Source organism: Pararge aegeria, chromosome 7, assembly GCF_905163445.1.
Source record: "Pararge aegeria chromosome 7, ilParAegt1.1, whole genome shotgun sequence".
Classification (NCBI taxonomy): Eukaryota; Metazoa; Arthropoda; class Insecta; order Lepidoptera; family Nymphalidae; genus Pararge; species Pararge aegeria.
This window is the reverse complement of record NC_053186.1, coordinates 1,781,279-1,804,584: the sequence shown is the minus strand read 5'-3', so window position 1 is coordinate 1,804,584 and position 23,306 is coordinate 1,781,279. Positions and strand designations below refer to the sequence as shown.

At 34.9% G+C, this 23,306-nt stretch overlaps 1 protein-coding gene across 1 annotated transcript in view; it reads right to left on the bottom strand.

Annotated features, from left to right (window-relative positions):
* Positions 1–12,826: 12,826 nt before the first annotated feature.
* The window catches only part of LOC120625150 (homeobox protein invected-like), a 64,937-nt gene continuing 54,457 nt past the window's right edge, over positions 12,827–23,306 (bottom strand). The window contains exons 3-5 of the mRNA XM_039892114.1: positions 16,218–16,223; positions 13,502–13,605; positions 12,827–13,124 (exon numbers count right to left, since the gene is read on the bottom strand). Coding sequence (XP_039748048.1) covers positions 12,867–13,124; positions 13,502–13,605; positions 16,218–16,223 — 368 coding nt within the window. The 3' untranslated portion in view covers positions 12,827–12,866. The remainder of the gene's footprint in view (positions 13,125–13,501; positions 13,606–16,217; positions 16,224–23,306) is intronic.

The following is a 23,306-nucleotide window of genomic DNA, read 5'->3' as shown; positions in this document are numbered from 1 at the left end:
TTAGACTTAGTTAATGTCCTGCGCATTATTGAAAGAACGAAAGTCAATTGTGACAATTTCCAGGAACCAAAAGTGGTTGTTAACTCACTAGAACCAGATTTAGCGTACAAATCAAATTCAGATATTGCAAGTGAACCAAAAGAGGTGTGTGAACTTAAAAATAAAATGGATATATCTAATATAAACATGAGGTGCTGGAATTGCCGTGAAACAGGTCATTTGTTCCGGTCATGTCCAATACCAAAACAGCGTTTATTTTGCTATCGTTGTGGCCGTTTTGGTATAACGTTGAAAGATTGCTCGTGTAAGGGAAACGCCAGCGGGGAGAGTTCAAAACCTGCCAACTGAACCCATCCCTGAGCAATAAGAGTGAAGAGTGGCAGGAATGGTTGGATTTCGTAAATACTTTCATGTCTAAGGAAGTAGTATCTGCCATGACATTTAAAAAAGAAAATGATAACAGGTCTTATATACGTATAAATATTTTAAATTATCTTTGTAATGGTTTATTAGATTCGGGAGCAACTTGCACCGTCGTAAATCACAAATTTGCTGACACTCTAAAACATCTTGGTGTGAAAATACAGAAAATGAAATCTATGCACATTGCCACGGCAGATGGTGCTAGCCATTGTGTTACGGAGAGTTTTGATGTACCGGTAGTATTTAATGAGCAGTTTCACTATATCAATATGCTCCTCATGCCTAACTTGTCGCAACAATTAATATTAGGTAAAGATTTTTTTGATGTATTTGGTATTTCATTTCAATTTAAAGGAGAAATTTTGAATAGAATGCCAGTAATTAATTCCATTGACGATAAGACGGCGTCATTAATAAGTAAAGAAGAGTTAAATAAAGAAGAACAAGAAAAACTGATAGTCATTATTAATGAAATAAAGAAATGTATAGGTTCAGGTTTGGGTAGAACGAAGATTATCAGACACACTATAGATACAGGTAATATATATAGGTATAGTAAACCATTACATCAAAAACAGTATAATTTTTCTCCAGTAAAAAAAAAGGAAATAGAACGGGAATTGGACGACATGTTAGAAAAGGATGTGGTTGAACCTTCTCATAGCCCCTGGTGTTCCCCTATCGTAATGGTAAAAAAGGCTGATGGTAGTAATAGACTTTGTTTAGATAGCAGACAACTAAATAAAGTTACTAAACGAGATACGTATCCACTTCCTAGGGTTTCCACTATATTAGACAACCTTCGCAATGCTAGATTTCTCAGTACCATTGACTTGAAATCAGCCTTTTGGCAGGTGGAACTTGAGGATACTAGCAAGGAAAAAACCGCTTTTGCAGTGCCGGGCAGGGGTCTTTTTCACTTCAAAGTAATGCCCTTTGGGTTAGTAAATGCGTCTCAAACCCAACAGAGATTAATGGACATTATATTCCACGTGCTTGATGGGAAAGTTTGGACATACCTTGATGATATTGTCATTTGTTCAGAAACCTTTAAGGAGCATTTAGAAATTTTAAGACAGGTTACGAATATTCTTAAGGATGCCGGTCTAACAATAAATGTAGATAAATGTATGTTTGCGAGATCTAGTTTACGCTTTTTGGGCTTTATTGTTGACAAAGAAGGGTTGCGCACGGATCCTGAGAAGGTTTCGGCTATAATGAACTTTCCAAGACCCAAAAATATTACTGAATTAAAAAGATTTATAGGAATTGCTAGCTGGTACCGAAGGTTTGTCAAAAATTTTTCTCTAATAGCGGCTCCTCTGCATGACCTAACAAAAGGTAAACAAAGAAAAAAGTTTATTTGGTCAAAAGAAGCAGATAAAGCATTTCTTAATCTTAAAACGCTACTCACCTCGACACCGGTAATTTCTTGCCCGGATTTTGACAAACCATTCATCGTACAGTGTGATGCTTCAAGTAAGGGAATCGGGGCGGTTTTATGTCAAAAAGTCAACAATGTTGACCAGCCAATATCTTATTTAAGCAGAAAGTTAAGTGATCGTGAACAAATGTATTCTACGTCAGAACGGGAACTTTTGAGTATAGTCTATGCGATCGAAAAATTTAGACCTTATATAGAGGGCACTCATTTTACTGTTGTTACGGATCACAGTGCACTCAAAACATTAAACAACATGAAAGATCCACATGGTAGATTAGGGCGCTGGGCTATGAAGTTGCAGCAATTTAGTTTTGACATAATTCACAGACCAGGCAAAAGTAACGTTGTGCCAGATGCTTTGTCTAGGGCTGTTAATGCATTGGCAATAACAGATGAAAGTAATATACAAATTTTAGATAAGCATAAGGATGATTGGTATAAAAATAAAATCGCAAGAATCGAAAGCGGGCAGGATGTTAGTCATGACTGGCAGATTAAAGATGGGTTATTGTATAAAAAAATTCGTTTGAAACAATATCCTGACAAAATGAACGATTGGAAATTAGTTATACCAAAGTCTTTGCGAACCGATATTTTAAAATACTATCATGATGATGTTAAATCAGGTCATTTTGGTATACGTAAAACATTATTCAGGATAAAACAACATTATTTTTGGCCCGACATGCTAAGAGAAGTCAGACAATACATCGGGAAGTGTGACACATGCGCGAAGGTGAAAGTATCACAAAGATTACCTTTAGGTCATATGGGTCAACATAGAATAGTTACTGGTCCGTGGCAGGTCATATCTTTGGACTTAATGGGTCCATTTCCTAAAAGTAAAAATTTTAATACGATGCTTTTAGTAATAACGTGTTTATTTAGTAAGTTTACATTATTATTTCCTCTAAGAACGGGCAAAGCGGATAAAATCTGCGAAATTTTAGAGAAACAATTTCTATTATTTGGTCGCGTTTCAGCTATAATTTGCGATAACGGCAAGCAATTTGACTCACATTTATTTAGAGATCTTGCACATAAATATAACAGTCAAATTTGGTACACCCCTAATTATCATCCTCAGAGCAATCCCACGGAACGTGTCAACAGAGTTGTTGGTACTATGATAGCTTCTTACATTAGTTCTAAAAAACATAATGAATGGGATAAACATTTACAAGAATTCGCTCATGCCATACGGACGTCAGTTCATGAAACTACAGAACACACCCCGTCATTTTTATTTTTTGGCCGAGAAACATCATTTCCATTTAAACTTACAAGTTCGGTCTGCACACAATCTCATGTTCATGACATGCCACTCCTCGTTGACACTAAAGAATATCTATCAAAACTGAAGTCTCAACATGAGGTGTATAAAGTGGTGGAACAGAGGCTAAAAACAGCCCATCAGAAAAGTCTCAAGTGTTATAATGAAAAACGTCGAGAAGCAAACTTTAAGGTTGGAGATGTAGTATGGAGAAGGACTAAATTTCTGTCCAAAGCTGGAACGAAATTCATGGCTAAGTTAGCACCGAAATTTGAAAAGGCAATAATAGCTAAGAAATTATCTGATAACGTTTTCCATTTAAATAATGTTTTTGGCAAATCTATTGGTGTTTGGCATGCAAAGGATTTGAAGGCATCGGGACGTGACGACGATGAGAAGAAATAAAAATACATCTTTTATAAGTTATATTTTTTTTCTTCCTTAGGTTGGGGGAATATAATGAATTACCTCTGGTACCTATTCATTATGTTTAGCAGTGTTGATTCAACAATTTCACGCGTCTCGTCAGAGCAGCCGACAGCGCAGTGCTCGGGCGGCGCAACCATATATCGCGGCATCTGAGTTCGAATCCTGACGCTTTGTATGAACTTTTTATATTTTTATTTTTCCTTTTTAATTCTCCCGTTTAGTGGAGGTGGAGAGGGGTCACGGTCATTTTAGCGATCAGCTGTCTAATGAGACAGGTCGTGCATATAAGGTACATTCGTACAGGTCGTGCATTGTTTGTGGCCATTTTGTAGTATCAAGTAATAAGGATTGTTATAATTTTGCAATGAGCACATACCTAACACTGTTTTAAGTTCGTGTTCTCCAAAAGGGGGTAAGTTGTACAATATTGTAATTTAGATTAGAATCTTTGATTCAGCTCGGCATAGTTATAATGTTCTTTCTTGTTGTCGTAGCTTGAAGATATGCCCCTTTTAACCATGATTCAATAAATACGTGAGACCCTGAGATCCGCTAGCCGAGGTCCACCGGTTTTGGCAGAGTTCCCAGCCTGGAGCGAATACTCTCCTGGCGTCCAATTAATTAGTTTTACATTACTTATAAGATAGACATAGGTTTAGTTTGTAATTAATTTGTAATTAGTACAATAAAGAAATATTATGGTAACTTGATGTTGAATTTAATAAAAAAAACCCGTAACAAAATACAAAGACAGAAGTAGAATACAAAAGGCGGCCTTATCGCTTAGTAGCGATCTCTGCCAGGCAACCTTTGGATTAGGACAAGATGAGCGAGAGCGGACAGGTGGTGTAAAATTATTATAAACCTACATTCAAATAGTTAAATACAAATACACAAACAAAATTGCACAAATAAGAAAAATATAATAAATAAATATAAAATAATAAACTAATATATACTCAATCATACATAAATACTTATGAACATATAGATAATAAAAATAAACATAATCAAGGTACTAAACATACACATACATACATACAATAATCCGTTCGAACATATAATAAGGTGCAGAAAACATCGTGAGAAAAACGGCTTGCTTGAGTGTTCTCAAAGGACTGTGAAGTTTTCCAATAAGTACTTTGCCAACTGGTGGACTGCGGCCTACGCCCTTTTCATTCTAAGAGAAGTCCCGTGTCCCGTTGTTTGTTTGTTGGTTGTTTACTTGAACGCAACGATCTCATGAACTACTGGTCCGAATTGAAATATTCTTTCAGTGTTAGATAGCCTATTTATCGAGGAAGGCTATAGGTTATAATTATTATCACGCTAAGACAAATAGGACCAATTAAGAATGTTTCAAAATCGGGGTTCCTTCATTTTGAGAGCTTCCATTGCGTACGCTACGTAAACGGTTAGAGTTTCGGTAAAATCATAAAACAGAACTCTGTTTTATGATTTTACCGAAACTTTAATCGTTCTCCTTTAATAGTTCTTAAAAAAATCCAGGACGGCTTGTGTCTATCTTTTAAGATTGCGTAGGAGACCGCTAGTTTTATATATAAGACGTGTAAAAAAAATATAAGAAGTTCAATGTAATGATGAAAATTTTAGCCCTTTGTACTGACTACTGAGAGAATTGAGTCTATCTATTACGATTGCGTGGGAGACCGCTAGTTTTATATATAAGACGTGTAAAAAAAAATATAAGAAGTTTAATGTAATGATGAAAATTTTAGCCCTTTGTACTGACTACTGAGAGAAGTGAGTCTATCTTTTACGATTGCGTGGGAGACCGCTAGTTTTATATATAAGACGTGTAAAAAAAAATATAAGAAGTTTAATGTAATGATGAAAATTTTAGTCCTTTGTACTGACTACTGAGAGAAGTGAGTCTATCTATTACGATTGCGTGGGAGACCGCTAGTTTTATATATAAGACGTGTAAAAAAATATAAGAAGTTTAATGTAATGATGAAAATTTTAGCCCTTTGTACTGACTACTGAGAGAAGTGAGTCTATCTTTTACGATTGCGTGGGAGACCGCTAGTTTTATATATAAGACGTGTAAAAAAATATAAGAAGTTTAATGTAATGATGAAATGTTTTGCCCTTTGTACTGACTACTGAGAGAAGTGAGTCTATCTTTTACGATTGCGTGGGAGACCGCTAGTTTTATATATAAGACGTGTAAAAAAATATAAGAAGTTTAATGTAATGATGAACATTTTAGCCCTTTGTACTGACTACTGAGAGAAGTGAGTCTATCTTTTACGATTGCGTGGGAGACCGCTAGATTTATATATGAGACGTGTAAAAAAAAATATAAGAAGTTTAATGAAATGATGAAAATTTTAGCCCTTTGTACTGACTACTGAGAGAAGTGAGTCTATCTTTTACGATTGCGTGGGAGACCGCTAGTTTTATATATAAGACGTGTAAAAAAAAAAATAAGAAGTTTAATGTAATGATGACAATTGTACTGACTTGTACTTTGTACTGACTACTGAGAAAAGTGGTCATCATGTAGCCCCGGTATAAAGATCGCGCACATTCCTCAACGAAAGTGGCCCTGCCTGCTATTTCGCGATCGCAGGGGTCGCAGCCCTTAGTTTATTGGGACACGTGCTTACATAGTTTGAACTGTAAAAAGTAAAAGTTGGTTTATCTTACACTATACAAATACGTCAGGCGACTGGCGCAGTGGGTTCGATTCCTACAGCTGGAAAATGTTTGTGTGATGAAAATCCATGTTTTTCGGTGTCTGGGCTACAGTGGCGTGCACTTCATACATGAACAAAAGCACTGCATACCCTAATTATTTTATATAACCCGTATTGGAGGGGAATTTGACCATTTTATGCCATGTACCTGCTTTATGCATACCCTGGTCAGAAACTCTTTGCACGCCACTGCTGGGCTATTATCTGTATTCTTCTTCTTTGTCGTTTCACTCTTGACAGAGTGGTCGTGGTCATCATGAAGCGTCTTTGAGGGCAGATGTCACACGCCCCACTTCTCTCGGCTTGCCGAAAGCCTGGTGCACTCGTGCAAAATTATCTGTATATTATTCATCAAAAAAAATATTCATCAGTCATCTTAGTACCCATAACACAAGCTACGCTTACTTTGGGTCTGGATGCTGTATATTGTCGTTGTATATCTCTTTTTACGAATTTTTCCTTTATGGTGAGGGCTTTGCTCGCACTCCCAAGCGCTTCATATTAGTGGGAGGTCTCTGGTTCGATTCAGGTCAGGCGAGAAGCTTCGCCCATGCATAGTTACCACACTTGCTACAAACACGTTTGGCAAGGGATTTAGCGTTTCAGTACGTAATCGTATCATCATCATATCAACCGATTACCGACCCACTACACGGGTCTGCTCCTAATAACAATAGGCCGTAGTCCACCACGGTATAGTGTACTTTATAGGTACAAGCTAATTATTTGTTAACAATGTATGGGTCTAATATAACTCTCATATCCCTAATCGGTTAGCCCGCTGCGTTCTTAGGCAGTAAACAGCTGACTTGTAGAGCTAACTTTATAAAAAAAAAGACCCTGATGCCCGTTTTCACTAACGACGGCAATGCATAATTAAGTAACGCCTAATCCAAGAAGATTCCTAAGCATTTACCTTTCACTAATCGATTTTCACTAGGCAACTAATATAAACTTGTCTATAGTTCTGGCCACAAGGTTTGATATTGTGTTGGTATAATCATATTTTTCGTGTTTCGATTTCTTCATCTGTCAAGTGTCAGTTTACGAGTCCCCTAAAACTTTGCGTTCCACCGAATCGGTATCGTAACTTCAGACGGCGCCTAACGTCGTTAGTTAGCACATTTAATTAGTTATCACTACGCTGAATGCATAGTGATTTACCTGATTGCTAGAATTTAGGCGAATTCTAGGTTTAGTGAAAACGGGCATGAATGTGGTATGAACTAGGTATATTTTATTCAAGAAGAAGAAGATACAAACATCAAAATATACATAAAATAAAGAAAAAAACAAAATAAAGGAACAAACATTGTAGGCATGCAAAGGCGGCCTTATTAAGAGCCGGGAAGTGACTAACATCTTACCCAAATTAAAGAGTTTCACACAGACAAAGACGAATTAAAAGCTAGTAGAGTTAGGAATGTTAATAAAATCTTTAATTAAAACTGAAAAGAAAAACGCGCACCCTTCAACGGAGACCCTTTGAAAAATAAAACACGAATAAAAAGTACACCGTGAAAATAGCGCAGGAATCGAACCCGCATTCCCGATTCGTACCGCCGCAAAAATTTCAATAAAATACGCAAGGGGTGTAAAATGTGTCAAGGGGTGGGGTGTAGTGCATTTATATATTAACTATCTGTTACCCGCGGCTTTGTTCACGATGTTCTGTTAATAAAAACCCGCGTGTACGCGATCTAATAAGTATATTAGCCGTCTCCGAAAAGAGAACCTTCGTAGAACAGTGACTGGGAACTAGTTAATCTGTCCAATGTCTTCGATTCATTGGCACAAAAAATAAAATTAGGAATACTAAAGCACGCACCTCTACGTTTTCTTAGTTATGTGCGTTGCGTGTAGTTTTAAAAAAAATATCACTTGCTTCGACGGTGAAGGATAACATCGTGAGAGACCTGCTTGCCTGAGAGTGCCTCGAACATAATGTTCTCAAAGGTATGTGGAGTCCAGAACCAAATTGTGGGAGGAGACCCGTGCCTTGTAGTGGGCCGGTAGTGGGTCGACATGATGATCTTGAAATTATTAGTTTGGTGTATAAGAAGCATCCTATAAATAGTGTCATAAGGGCGGTGCCGCGGCGGTATCAATTCAATTAATTGCTGTCGCTACAGAAAATAAGTTATGCCAAGCCATCTTGCCCCAAAGTAAGTTATGTTATGGGTACTAAGATGACTGATGAATATTTTTAAAATACTCGATTAGTGATTTAGTTTCGTTAGCTCCTTCCTTAAATGCAGAAATTAATATCCTAGTTTTTATGACTGTTGTAGAAGACTTTAAAAAGTTTTTCTCTGTTGGTCTGTTAGTAAATATATAGACATTTATCATTTTTTTATATTAACATTTTAAGTTAACACTTTTTTACAGAGAGTGTGATCAGGAACACTTTTGTTCCCCCTTCGCCATTCTACAACAGCGAGACGCCGTCAGAGATGGCATCCACATTTGGGGGTCATTCGAGCCACTCGCATGAAACGATTTTTCTGACCACTTTTCTTATACTCACGTACCGCTAAGGTGTGGAACAACTGCCTGGCATCTGTGTTCCAAGCCACGTAAACCTCGAATGCCTTCAAGGTAAAAGTGATTAGGCATTTTCTAGATTACCGTGCTCCAAACTTAATCTTATTGAAGATGGCTTTTTGTCAAAACTTTTGTCTGGTCTGAAATTTCTGAAAATGACATGGAATCTAGTTTTATATCTTCATCATACCAGCACGGCCAGCATGGGGAAAGGATAAAAAAATTATCTTCTCCCCACAGCACGGGAAATAATATCCAAATAATACATGTGTAATAAAACGGGGGTAAAATTCTCCTATTCCATGTTCCCGTGCTTTAGCAGGTGAATACGCTAATTATATCCCCTGTCAGGGGATATAATCGGGGGATATAATTTTTGTCTCCTACCCGTGCTAAATAAATACTTAACTACATAAATAATGCAGGACCAAAAAAAACACAAATATAATTTTCTAAATGGTTTTAATACTTTTTTTATAAATCGCTACTTAGTTATTAAGTTTTGGAAATATTCTTAAGAATCTACCTCATCATCAATCTTGCTTTGTGTTTCATGTATTTCTATTTCTCTCTATATCCCGAACAGAAATATGATGTTCAATTTTCAATTAGATTAGCTAATTTTTTTTTTTTTATTTAGTAACAATAGTATTGTTTATGATTTAACAACGCGTATAATATAATTATTACGGAACGATAAGTTAATATTTTCCTTAAAGTTATCCGCGGATATCGTGCCAAAACAAAACATCACTTATAATAATTTTAATTAATGATGATGTTGATGTTTTTTTTTATAAATTTTTAATAGTGTTGGTATTATTGATATAATTCAGCATTGTTAAGAATTAAAAAAAATTAAAATCAATAAATCATAGATTTTTTTTGTTGAAATAGAAACAAAACTTTGTATGAATTTCTTTAGGAATATTTCCAACACCCAATTCCAACTAATACTGCTACATTGCACAATAAATAACTTATAAACTGTTAAGATCTGATTCGAGGTTATTATATACAAATTATTTTTTACAAGTCACTTGATGACGTTACAATAATTTTAACGATTCACTTACATAATAATGTTATGTACTTATTTAGGATGTTCAACTGATGGCAAGATAGTGCCATTTCGGATTTCAAAAATGGATTTTCCAATTATTATGAACATCTAAAGCGGCGGGTGAGACCGGTTTTTAGCGTTGCGACGCACATTGGGCGTAAAATAATGCATAGGACTTTTAATTTTTGCTTCACAAAATAGTTAAGACTTCGCAAATTTTCGAGGAGACCTGTGAAGGCTGTGTTTTAAATGTATTGAGTGGTAATTGGAGATGGCAGCTTACGGTAAGACTAAACGACTGCGTCCTAACCGAGATCAAGTGTTATTTCAAGATCCAACTTTTGACCAATTGTAAGGCTCGCTTAAAGTTGCGCGTTTTATGATTGGCCGCAAATTGTGTGATTGCACGCAACTCCAGACCGGGGTTGATCGCGATAGCCTAAATAATGCGTGTTAAACACGCATTATTTAGGCTATCCCACTGTTTTTTTAAATGTGACTTAAAATTTATTTTCGTTAATGACGAGGAGTTCGGGAGTTAATTCCCAAGAAACCCTTTTTGCCAAGGACGGAAGTTCGGGCATAACAATTATTCCAAAACTAAGTATGTCTTCAAGTTTTAAGAGGTTACGTTGTGACCACACCATATAACGTGAAATATGGGCAAGAAGGTGAAATCTTCGATATTGGCCAGCGCTTGTTTCCCAAATCCAGAGTGGTACTAAAGAATCAGTTACAGAAAAACCGAATACCTTTCAATGTTTGGTCGACCCCGGTAATTATACCCAGGACTTGAGAATGATCGTATACGTACATGAACATCGTATACGTACACGGTACATGATACGTGATCCGTACTTGAAGATACCAGAAAAACAATGAGACAGTTTCTAGCCTTTTGTTCTTAAATGTCCAAAATCCACCATTTCAAATTACCATCCGTTGTGAAAGAACATTATTTTCATAACGCTAATATGGATAGTAAATATGTTTTTGAGAATGATGTATAAACAAAATTTATTAGGTATACATAAATAGCCTCCTGGACTTACTCGTAAAAGGACCGTAAGTAAATCTGTTATTCACTGCCCTTTCTTAAACACTTACTCGATATAACAAAGTTATTGTCACTGAAGTTCTAATTGTATGATGAATAAGTTGTATGAAAATTTTTAGAGTATCTTGAGGAACTACAATTTGCATACTTAAATTAAATGCATTAATGAAGGATTGAATGAATGAATACACTTTTATTGTACACCAAAGAAAAAAAGTAGTTACAGAGATATAAATACACATCAAGAGAGTACAATGTGGTGGTGTACATTAATTTATTTTTCACGCAAGCAAGTTTCTAACGTAAGTTATTGAACTTACCATCGCACGAGATCCAAGTCTTCATATCGCTCTAGTCTCTTTTCTCACTTATTAAGTTGCAGTTTAGTCCAAGAGAAATCAGTTTAATCTATTTAAACTGATTTAAAATTCAGTTGTAAAATAATCAAACTAACACTAGTGTGTAATAAAAATATTTGTTATTGATGTTTTCATTAGTAAAATATCATGGCACACATGTGTAAAATATGATCCATGGATAAAGCGTATGAATTAAGTAATGCTATGTTCAATTCAATTCAGTTTGTGTCATATAAAGATTGCCTGTAAGAGATTGCTAGCAGCAATATGCCTAAATTTTTTAATTTGTTTCTAATTCTGGTCATTCAGTATTATCTGTATTATTTGCGTGCAATAAAGTGTTTCAACTCCTTCTTTTTCAAAATGTATTTTTTGATTATCCTTGTTTCTACGCACTGGAATTTTGATGGAGCTGAAAAATGATGTGATTTTTCGTACTACTTTTTAGACTACTTTTGAAAAAAAATTTCATGTACACACAAAAGATACATATATAAATGATATAATTTACACCGCATTAGAACTTCAGTGAAAATGGCGCACACTAGAGTTGTAAGAAAATCTCTTAAATAAAATACATTCACAATTCTAAAACTAATGCAATTCTTTCATAACATTTCACTTCATATGGGCCTGTCAAAGTATAGTTAAGAGATTTTTAGACAACCCGATCAGCACTAATATGAACTAATTAACACTAAAACGTACATCTTTTTACACACTCTTCAATCACAAAGTCATAAAGTTACTTTTAATTTATTTGCACTTTCTCGCTTAATAGAGAGCCACCGGTATTACTTTACAGAACTCTACTTAAATTTTAATTTTTAAATGATTGCATTGCATGTTTCTCGTATTCTATAATTTTATCTACATTACACCTCACTCGTGTTTAATGTTTACACATATCCCGTGAGGTTTTTAATATTCTTGTTATTTAAATCTATATCTTGTTTTTCTACAACTCTTTTACAAAGGCAAGTGATGTCAACTGTACCTTGTTTCCTTTCTGTGTTTATGAATGAGTTCCTCTTTTTCTCTTATAAAACGTAGTTGCTTTCTTTTCTACTATGAACCAAAGCAGTAGTATTGCCAAAACATCAATTCGCAAATCGTAACAGGCTTCTTAGGAAGATGGTTAATCTGTTATCAATGCATATGGCATTAAAATTATACCTTTTTCGTAGTAGATCGTCCCTATAAGCCTTGTCTTAAGATTATATATAGGCAGAGAAGGTAGACATGCAAATAACGCTGGAGTACACTGGTGGAACAGGTCAAAAGAGGCTTCCAACCCTAGTCTCTTAAGGTCCTCAACGTTACTTTAATGGCTTGAGGAATAACTCTAGCAAGAGTTACCTACGTTCTAGAATAACGAAGTTTCAAATGTCAAAAGCAACGAGCTCCTTTCCTCATGTGTTTTAGACATCAAATGTACGTTATTGTCGCCTTCTGGAATTCAAACTTTTTTATTCTCAACTCTTCTCATATATTGTCGGTCGACCATTTGATATCACCGTATTTATAACCCTCCCACTTTACAACATAATCTCATTGCCTACTCTGTTCTCTTTCTCTCGCTTTCATTTCTAATTCTTCCTCCTCTTTTGTCAAGGGTATAGTGCTATGGTTGTAAAGGCCTTGGGCCATCAGCTGTAAGGCCAAGGGATTTCGTTGACCTGAGGCCTTCTTTATCTTCGCCCGCTTGTTCTGGAACCAGATCTTGATTTGGGCCTCAGCCAGTCCTAGCTCAGCTGCTAGGGCCTGTCGTCTTCTCTCTGTGAGGTAGCGGTTTTCGGCGAACTCATGCTGTGGACAAAAGCCATATATAAAGAAATTTCATTTTGTATTTTATTGTCCTGAAGTCTGATTAGATTCTAAGGTTAAAATTTTGTGTTCTCGTTCTCGTTAAAACTACCAAAATATAGGTATTCTGAGAATCTTTAGAACAATTGAAGGAAATCTAACTCGAACTCAAAGAATATTCATAAAAACAAGAATTATTTTTGATCATATTCCATCCATACAATATTTTTCATAATAAAGACAAAAACTAGTCGGCCTTACACGGAACAATATACGCGAAAGTAGAGCCGAAAGACTTAATGAAAATCACTTCTCGTAATTTTTTTTAGGGTTTGGTTTTCTTAAGGTTCCTACTTAGGTATATTTAGTTAATTAATTACCTTTAATCTAGCAAGCTGTGGTCCAGAAAATGCAGTTCTTGGCCGTTTCTCGTCCGACTGATTCCCTTCCACGGGGGGTTTCTTAGGCCTTCTTGTGCGCGGACCTAGGTCACAAAAATGTATATAAATATTTGCAACATAGGTACTAACTCCTGCTGGAGAATTTTATACATAAATAATTAAAAACGGCCTGTATGATTTTTGGTCTGCGCTATACATACACAATATGTGTGTACAATAAAAAATCCGACATAGCGACTATATTTAATGAATCAAATCAAATCAAATTTCTTTTGTGATTTTCGTAAACTAGTTTGCAGTGAATTGAGTACCCTGTATACAATATGATATAAAACGTAAATTATCGAGGATCTCTGCCTATTTTTTAAATATAATAGAAATAAATAAGTACAAACAAACCACTAAAACATATGTGCAATCGGTTATTATATCTATTTAGATTTTAAATGCGCACAACTTTTAAAACAGATATTACAAAAAATCAAAGGAGAACACATACATATAAACCAATACACGGAAAACAAAACACTGACAAGCCTTTTAAAAATACAGAAAAGAGCAACACAAACAAAGCACAAACAAAGCGAACACAAACGGAAATAACACAATATACAAAACACACAAAACAAAGAAAACACATAACAGAAATAGCAACACAATCAGCCCGAACAAAACAGCATCCTTGAAGGCATGCCCATAAAGCGGACGATGCAATATCTTAACCAATTCATACACTACTAGTTTATTATAAAATTGGTCAAAATATTGCACCGACCGCCTCACGGGTACTCGTTGACTGCTTCTGAAAGAAATTACAATTACCTTCTATTTAATGTCCCTTATTTCTATTAAATGTTTTATTTATGAGAATAACTAAGTAAACAGACATGCTCAAATAAGGTTATATGCGTAATTAATTATTATTTATTACTGAAATAAAATTGTATTAGAAATAAGGGAAGACCAATAAGTGTTTTTCATATTTTTAGAAGTAACATTAAGATTTTAATTGTGATACTTGAAAAAAAAACAATTTTAATTATTAACATTTGTTAAAGAAAGACATAATAAATAGACTAAAACAGAAACAAACAAGCAGCAAATATAAATGAAGCAGACACATTAGATAAAGATGTAAGTACCTACTGACCAAAACATCTATTACAAATATTTATTTATAAAATAAATATCAAAATTGCACAATCAGTAGGATTCGAACATGCAAATTTTACAAACATATATTTAATATTTTCTTTTTCAAAGTGTAGGCGAAACACTTTAATAACATAAACTACGAAATTGTCAACATAAAATCAATAAATCGATATTTTTTATCGATGGTTCGATATTTTATGGTGATAAATAATAATATCAGCTAGTTAACAAACCTACACGGCGCAACTCGCTTAGTTTTAAAAATGCTTACTAATTCAATATTAGTAACTCATGTGAAAAAACACCGAATATTTTTGACCAAACTAAATTGATTGCTTTAAATAGAGGTAATCCAAATGTTACTGACAGAAATTGGTTTAAAATTTGCCTTCCCGAATACACGCAACGTTTTTAGTTAAATTATGTCTTAATTTTTATAATAAAGACTGAATTAGACTGCGGTGAATAGGGGTTAGGTTATAAGTTATATTACCTACCTATAAAAGACCAAGTAACCCATTGTGTGCAACGTTAGCTTCCTATAATAAAATAAATAACTACACATTTTATTTTTTGATTGAAATGGATATGGTACGTTTAACTAATATCGATGTTTTTGACACACCGACATCCCTAATCCCTAAATAAAAATGACTCAACACAAAACCACTAGTTTTCGTGATTGATTGATACCAGGTCAGCGACCTTACGTTTATTTTTTGGGACACTTTTTCTATCATCCATATTAAGTTAATTTGACGATTTCTTAGACTCACGCCTTCACGCGATTTACAAAAAAAGGCAAAAAATTATGTAAAAAATTTAGTCGTTAATTGAATTAGATGAAGTTAGTTTTTGTCAACAACTGTTTTTAGAATATCCAGCCAAAAACTAAAGGAATTGTTAATTTTACATGTGTTAGTAAACATTTTCTTTAGTTAAAAGAGTTTTGTTTTTTTCATACGACATATTACTCTACGAAAATTATCTAATATTTTTTCCCAAAATTATGTGATTATGTTACGGAAAAAAAATTTAAATACAATTATGTGGTCATTTTTTTTTTCGTCAAATAAACGATCAATGCTTTTATGCAAAAAATGTTAGTAGGAGATAATGTTTTGTAGGATTTGGCACACTTTCCCATATTTTTTTATGAAACTTTTGATGACGATAAAAATTATTGGAGAGAGATCTCGTAAAATAAAAATCATTTAGCTTAAATTGCTGTACGGAAGGTTGAAGTGGAAATAATACGTCATAATGTATACTGTATATAGATAAGTCCCGGAAAACTTTCTTTTTTACTTTTTTTAAATTAAAAACCTACTTATACGTTAAATCCAGATTAAATCAACGTTAAATCGATATTTACAGATTGCAATTTGATTTGATTTGATTCGTTAAATATACTAAATATGAAATAATTAAATTTTCAATGTTATTCCTAAAAAAACTAACGTTTTTTTTCAAATAAAAAAAAACGTTTAATTAATTCATTGTTTCTCACAGTGCAGCCGTGAGCGTGTCCCGTACTTACTTCTTCCTGAAACAAAAGAGAGAACAAAATTAAAATCTGTATAGTTGTTACGTTATTTTATAAAAGGATAGTGATCATCAGCATCGTCATCTTTATTAATGTCCCACTGCTGGGATTAGACCTTCTGTTACATAACGGAGAGGGTTTTAGAGCATCGACCCACCACACAGCACCCACGCGGGTCGCGGGTCGGTCTGGATTCATTAATATCAACACAAGATTCATACGGCACATTATGTTATGTTGGTGAGGGTGGCTACCAACAGGGTGATCAATAAAATTTATGTTAAATTGTTGATTTTGGAAAAGAGTAATAAGAAGAAGGGATAGAATCAATCAGAAGAAGAAATAAACCGGTGATAATGAAATAAATGCCGAATAATTTTCGCAATGGTTGAACCAATTTTAATAAAGTCAAAAATATCTTTATTCAAGTAGGCCCACAGGTGGCACTTTTGATGCGTACATAAGAACCACACGGTAGTGAGATGATGGCGATAACCACATTCGTAAACTTAAAACTAAAGCTACGAGGGTTCCAAACGCGTCCTGGTCCAAGAAGAAGCCCACAACAAAGTTAGCCGGGTGTTTTTTTTTGTTATCACCATCTCACAATTTCATTTTAAATTATTAGAAGAGCATTCTGGTTAGAGCAACAATTTACACCCAAGCTTTTTTATCGTTTACGTAGTCCTTTATACTATAATAGGACTTTTCTGTAAGCTTACGTTTAATACAAACTTTGAACTTTTTAAGAGACATCTCCAAGATATCAATTGGTAGTTTATTGTAGAATTGTATGCAACTTCTTTAAACGAATTATGAATTTTATGTAACCTAGTATATTGCACTGTAAGTTTATTCTTACTTCTAATGTTTAAAAATATTTATTAATATGACTTTTACACGCTTATGCTGTTAAACCTGTAAGGCTGTGCAAGTCGAGTTAAAATTGTTTCTAAAGTTGCAAAAGAGAACTTTACAAAGGAAAATTGAGTTTTTTATGCTACAGTCAAGGATGGATGGAACTTTCTCCATTAACTTCTAAAACTTGCGAACAGGAGTAGTTAAAGGCTATTTTACATCGGAAACGGAAAAATAGAATTCTGTATATAGCACAGCCTAGATAGAAAGTGCTAGAAAAGAAATAAGTAAATAAATAAATATACTACGACAATACACACACCTAGCCCCAAAGTAAGCTTAGCTTTTGTTATGGGTACTAAGATGACTGATGATTATTGTTATGAATAACATACATAAATATGTACTTAGAATATACATATAAACACCCAGACTCTGAAAAACATTCATGCTCATCACACATACATTTTGTAGTGGGAATCGAACCTACGGCCTTGAGCTCAGAAAGCAAACTGCGCCAATCGGCCGTCAAAAGAAAAGATATACTTATAATGATTTCATAATGAGTCAACTTATTTGTATACTCATTGGAAATACAGGCGCGCAAGCAAAGCCGAGCCTCCGCAAATCTACAAAGTGCACATATTTAATGCCCTGGTTTGATTAGTTCCCTCACTCATTAAACATACAGGAAAGTATCCAAAATACTCCTGCCATATCGACTGTCCTTAAACCTATCTGCCATCAATATAAAGTTTAAATCTCTCCGGTTCCAATAAAACGTTGTAAGGCCGACATAATATCTTAATTAGTCGTTGGAGAAATAAAAAAAAACACACTCCATGGGTGGTCTGTGACGTCATCGGCCCGGTTACGGAGTTACGCACTAAAATATACACTAATACTAACTTATAGAGTACACGGGGTTGATGCCCGCGACTTTGTTCGCTTGGAATTTCTGTCTTTTCCCGCGGTCAAATATAATCTTCCAAATAGGCTGTAAGCCATGAAGGCCTTTGCCTTTTATTTCTTTTTTTGTATTAGAGAAAAAGTTTGCACTTTTTTGTTATTTTCACCATAGGTATTTAATGGCCTAAGATGGAGCTAGTCTATAAGATCCCTTATCATTCTGGATTTGAAGGAACCCATATTAATATCCACTACTAGTTATCTCGTCATAGCCGAAGCCTCTGACCAGACTAGACCAGAGAATATTCGGAAATGATAAAAAATTATAGGTAGCGGGGAAGCCGGAATAGCACTCTACATATTTGTGGTGCAATGTACTTATTGGAAACGAGGAAGCGATCACCGAATACAGTTCAGATGAAAGTTACTGAATCTATGGATACTCCGTCTATAAAGAAATAGAGGTGATATGCCTATATATTTTTTATATATTTTTTTAAATAAATTCGTGATATTTAAGCTATCTTTTGGTGAAGAAATGGTTGAAATAGGTCCAGTACTTTCGGAGCTTATTCGATACAAGAAAACAAAAAAAATCTTTCCTAATTATAAAAGAAGAAGTGTAGAAGTATAGATATAGGTATATACCAACCCTTATTGATTATACAAATTCCATAACTTTGTTACATTTAATAATGCCTAGCATAAAAACTGAGACAGTTATATTATACTTATATATATTTTCTATAGCTTCTGGTTGGGTGTTTTTTCCCTATCAGATGTAAGAATTAATTATACTTTCACTCTTCTAATTGATTATTATTCTCGTCTAAAAATTATAAGATCACAAAAAGTTTCACTTCAAAAAATTAAGAGCCGTTCTGAAACTATATCTCTCTTCGTCTATAAATTTAAAAAAAAAAACGCGAGAAATCACTAAATAAAAACAGCTGGGTGTTTTTACAAGTCAATGCCACCAACGAAGCTGTGTAATGAAGACATTTGCCTCCAATACAACTAATAACAGTATCAATGATAAAGAACCTCATTGCAAACCCAAGCCAAATGCTACGCTTTCTCTATTATGATAAAGTTCCATTTGGATTTACCGATTTACGAATCATGGAATTAATTTTACAATGTCTTATTTGAAAAATTTCTTCAACTCTTTGAATTAGCTGCAATTAAATTTATACTTTATATCCGTAGCGCTTAAGAATAATTTTCTATTGTCAATAAAATGATTCATACCGTAAAATAAATTGACAAAATGAAGTTTTAATATGTATAGTTTTAGAGTTTAATTTCGTTTGTGAAAGGAAGTTTATTAATTAAAAATTATAAATAAAAATCGGCAATTAAGGGTTATTAAAGTTTATGTTTTATAAGGGCCTATTACAAAGATCAAAGGCGGTTACGGAAGCCAATGTCCGTGACGTCATTTCCGGTTATATTTATTAATTAAACATTATATAGACGCAAATTTTTTGAATAATCTTAATTCTTTGCGCACCTAAAACCTATACTTATTCTTCTATACTAGTTTTATCCACTGTTCCGCTCACGTGATTCCGCTTTCGTCCGCAAGGAAAGAGATGTCAATTTTTCAAACAAGGTTTAATGCAAGCAATTCCAAACTCTTTTTAATAATTGTTTTTACCTATGTCTGAAGCACTGTACTAATCTTGACGAAATTTAATTATCATCATCAACATATTAATTCACGGTTGGGCACAGTACTCTTCTTACATAGGAGAGAGGGTTTTACATTAAGAGTTTCATTGCGAGTTGGGAATCACGAGGACTCAACGTGCTCGCTGAGGCACGGGGGTAGACTGAGACACCACAAATTTAAAATACCGAGTTATTTTACCAGGACAACCAAATACCTCACAATAATTGTTTGCCCGATCCATGGATCGAACCCTGGAACTTCAGATGTATAAATTAACATGCTAAACACTAGCTGTTACCTGCGACTTCGACTGCGTTAATTTCAGTATTTTACAAATCCCGCAGAAGCCGTCAGCTTTCCCGTGTTGTTTTTTTAGATAATAATAAGGTATCTAAATACTTGGACCTTGCTCCCTAGATTACCGCTATGTGGAATGTTGAGTCGACCGTTATTGTTCCGATCGTCGTTTCAGTCAATAGTCATCTCCGGGAAAAGGGGTCGGATACAGAAGGCAGTAGTCTTGAAACGGCGCGTATTGTGAGGAGGTTCCTCACTCTGGAGCCCTGACCGCCGGTTGCTTGGGCATTCAAAAGTTCAAAAGCCCCGCCAGCGGAGGGTGGATGTTTTTTTTATAAATTTTTAATAATGTTTTCTATTTTCATTAAGCATTGTTAAAAAAAAATGAAAAATAATAAATGATAGAAATACTTAAGTCATGTTAGTATCACGTAGCTTTTATGTTCTTCAATAGTGAGCGTATAAAGGATCTCGAATGTTCTTGGAAAAAATAATTTAATGATACCTTCTGTAGGTTAAAAAATTGTTAAAATAGCTGTGGTAATTCAACCTCTAGCCCAGAGCGGCGATAGCCCAGTGAGTAGGAGCTCGACTTCACTTTCGGAGGGCCGAGTTGGAATCCTCGCACGCACCTCTAACTTTTCTTAGCTATGTGCGTATTAAGCAATTAAAACATCACTTGCTTCAACGGTGAAGGAAAACATCGTGAGGAAACCTGCATGCCTGAGAGCTCTCAATAATGTTCTCAAAGGATACCAATCTGCACTGGGCCAGCGTGGTGGAATACGGTCTTAACCCCTTCTTTTGTAGTGGGCCGGTAAAGGGTTGATATGAAGATGACGATGTACACAATGTGGGATCTCGGAAAAAGCCTGCGATATATTTAAGTAGTATTTTAACAACCTCCTTGGCGCAATGGTGGCGCAAATTAAGATTAATTTTCATAATTTATCATGGAATTCCGCAAAGTAACGCCTGTTTATATCCAATAGAACCGACACGACTGGAAAAAGATCAACACAAGACCGACAGATCAACGTGCTACCGGAAGCACGGGGGTGAACCCGCCAGTTTCCCAACTTCGGGGTTTGGTACAAATTTTTACTTATTGATTCTTTTATTGCCGTTGCGAGCCATTATTGCGAGTTGCTACTCCCAAATCTTTTTATGTAAACAGCGGTAGAACGAATTTGGGTAGGAATGCCGCTCTAAATCGATAATATTAATCTATTTTGTCAAAGGCCAAAGGATTTTAAACATGCTATTTCTGCACTTAGCAATCCGGACTGCACTTTTGCATTGTAATTTTTGGTATTGTTTTGTTATTTTTTAGTTTTTCTTATTGTAATATTAGTTTTGTTTAACTTTTTGTATTTTTATTATAGTTTGTAGTGTTAATATCTGTCAGTTTGTAGTAAATGCTGTGCAGACCTTTGAGTGGCTCGTCACACTGATTTGCAACAAAATATTTGTAATTTTTCTTAACGACGTATTGTGAACAAGCTGTTGGCGTTCTTTTAATAAGTAAATAAATTTCAGGCAACTTATAGACCAAATTAGTTTGGCCATCCAAAGGGGCAATGCTGCCAGCATCTTAGAAACTGTGCCTCGCTGCGGTGGTTTCGAGGACGTTTTAGATTTTATTTAGTTTTTAAATAGTTTATTTTAGGTTATATTTATAATTTTATTTCAAACTGTTCTAAATAAATTCAACTTATAGACCCATATAAAAACAAAAACTTACGACACCCCTCTATAGCCAGCTCACAGACAATACGACGCGCGGGCCACACACAAGGTTAAAAGTTAAGTACAAGTGGCGGCAAGGTAACGCTTTGCTAAATTAAGCCAAGACAAAATAAAGCCAGTATGAAAATGTATTGACAGCTACCAATATAAATAACATTCAACAATGCTATCAGCATAATACAAACTCGCTGTTCCCTGCGGTTTCACCCGCTTTAACAGATCAAGGTATCACAGGTCATAACGAAATCTATATCTAATAATAAAGCTGAAGAATTTGTTTTGTTTGTTTGTTTGAACGCTCTACTCTCCAACTGCTCCTAGCTCCTGCTTTCCTAGCTCTTGCAAAAAGCTATATACAACGTGTAACGGAATAACGAAGTACCTACTGTTGAAGGGTGCATAAGCACATTACATAAGAAGTCACCCTGTACAAATATTTAATCAAAAGAAGCATATTTATTTTTCAATACAAACTAATTCAAAACATTCTAAGTGTTCACTTATGACAACCCTATTGAAGATAAAAGACCGACACGCGCATAGTACCTACGCTACGCGACGCGTACTTAATAAACTGACAGGAGTCAAATGATTTTAATTTTGCATGTGATGTTAGGGCTATATCTTATTTATTTCAGTAAAAACTATGGCAGTGTTTTGTCAAAAACTAATAGGTTTTCGGTTTCAACATTTTAAATGTCACCACTATAAGACGCGGGAACCTTACTGATGGACGTAAACTCCCCTTTCGTGGCCTTCTTAATTCCTCTTTCTTTCGTATGTTGCGACATTGTGTGCTGGCACTGAAAAAATAACTTAAAGCCCGGAACATTGTCGCAAACCTATAGCTCTCTTATGATAGCTCCGAGTCACTCAGTCGTCGACAAATAGAGCTATGCTCGGAGTATCTCTCAGTGATAAGGAGATCCGAACATCCAGAGTACATTAAATTACACCCAAGGCAAGGTAAGTACCTCACACTTGGCTAAATTGAGCCAGCATGAAATCAAGCCAGTATGCAAATGTATTGACAGCTACCAATATAAATAACATTTAACATCACTATCTACATAAAACATACGAGATAAATCCCGAGGCTTTGTTCGCTTTGTTATAACTCCAGTATGCTTTATAACCAACTTTGTTTAACCCACTTCGATGGTGATAACCGAATAAATATCCGGCTAAGTTTGTCGTTGGTTTATTCACAATTTTGGAAACCTCGTAGCTTTAGTTATCAGCAAAAGATTGTACCTATTTATCACCATATATCTCACGCACAAAAATGGATATGTAATTCTGCAAACTTCATGAATATCTGCTGTAGGCCAATTTGGAAAAACTTAAAATCTTAGATGTGGACAAGTAAAACTAAACTTGCATAAAAACACTTGCGACCTGTATACAAGACGTGGGTACTAAACTTGCATAAAAGACACCTGCGAGCTTTATACGAGAAGTACTAAACCTGCATAAAAGACGCCTACAACTGTATACGAGAAGTACTAAAATTGCACAAGCGACACACACTTGCGAGATGTAAGTATACGAGACGTACTAAACTTGCAAAAAAGACACTTGTGACCTGTAGGTAT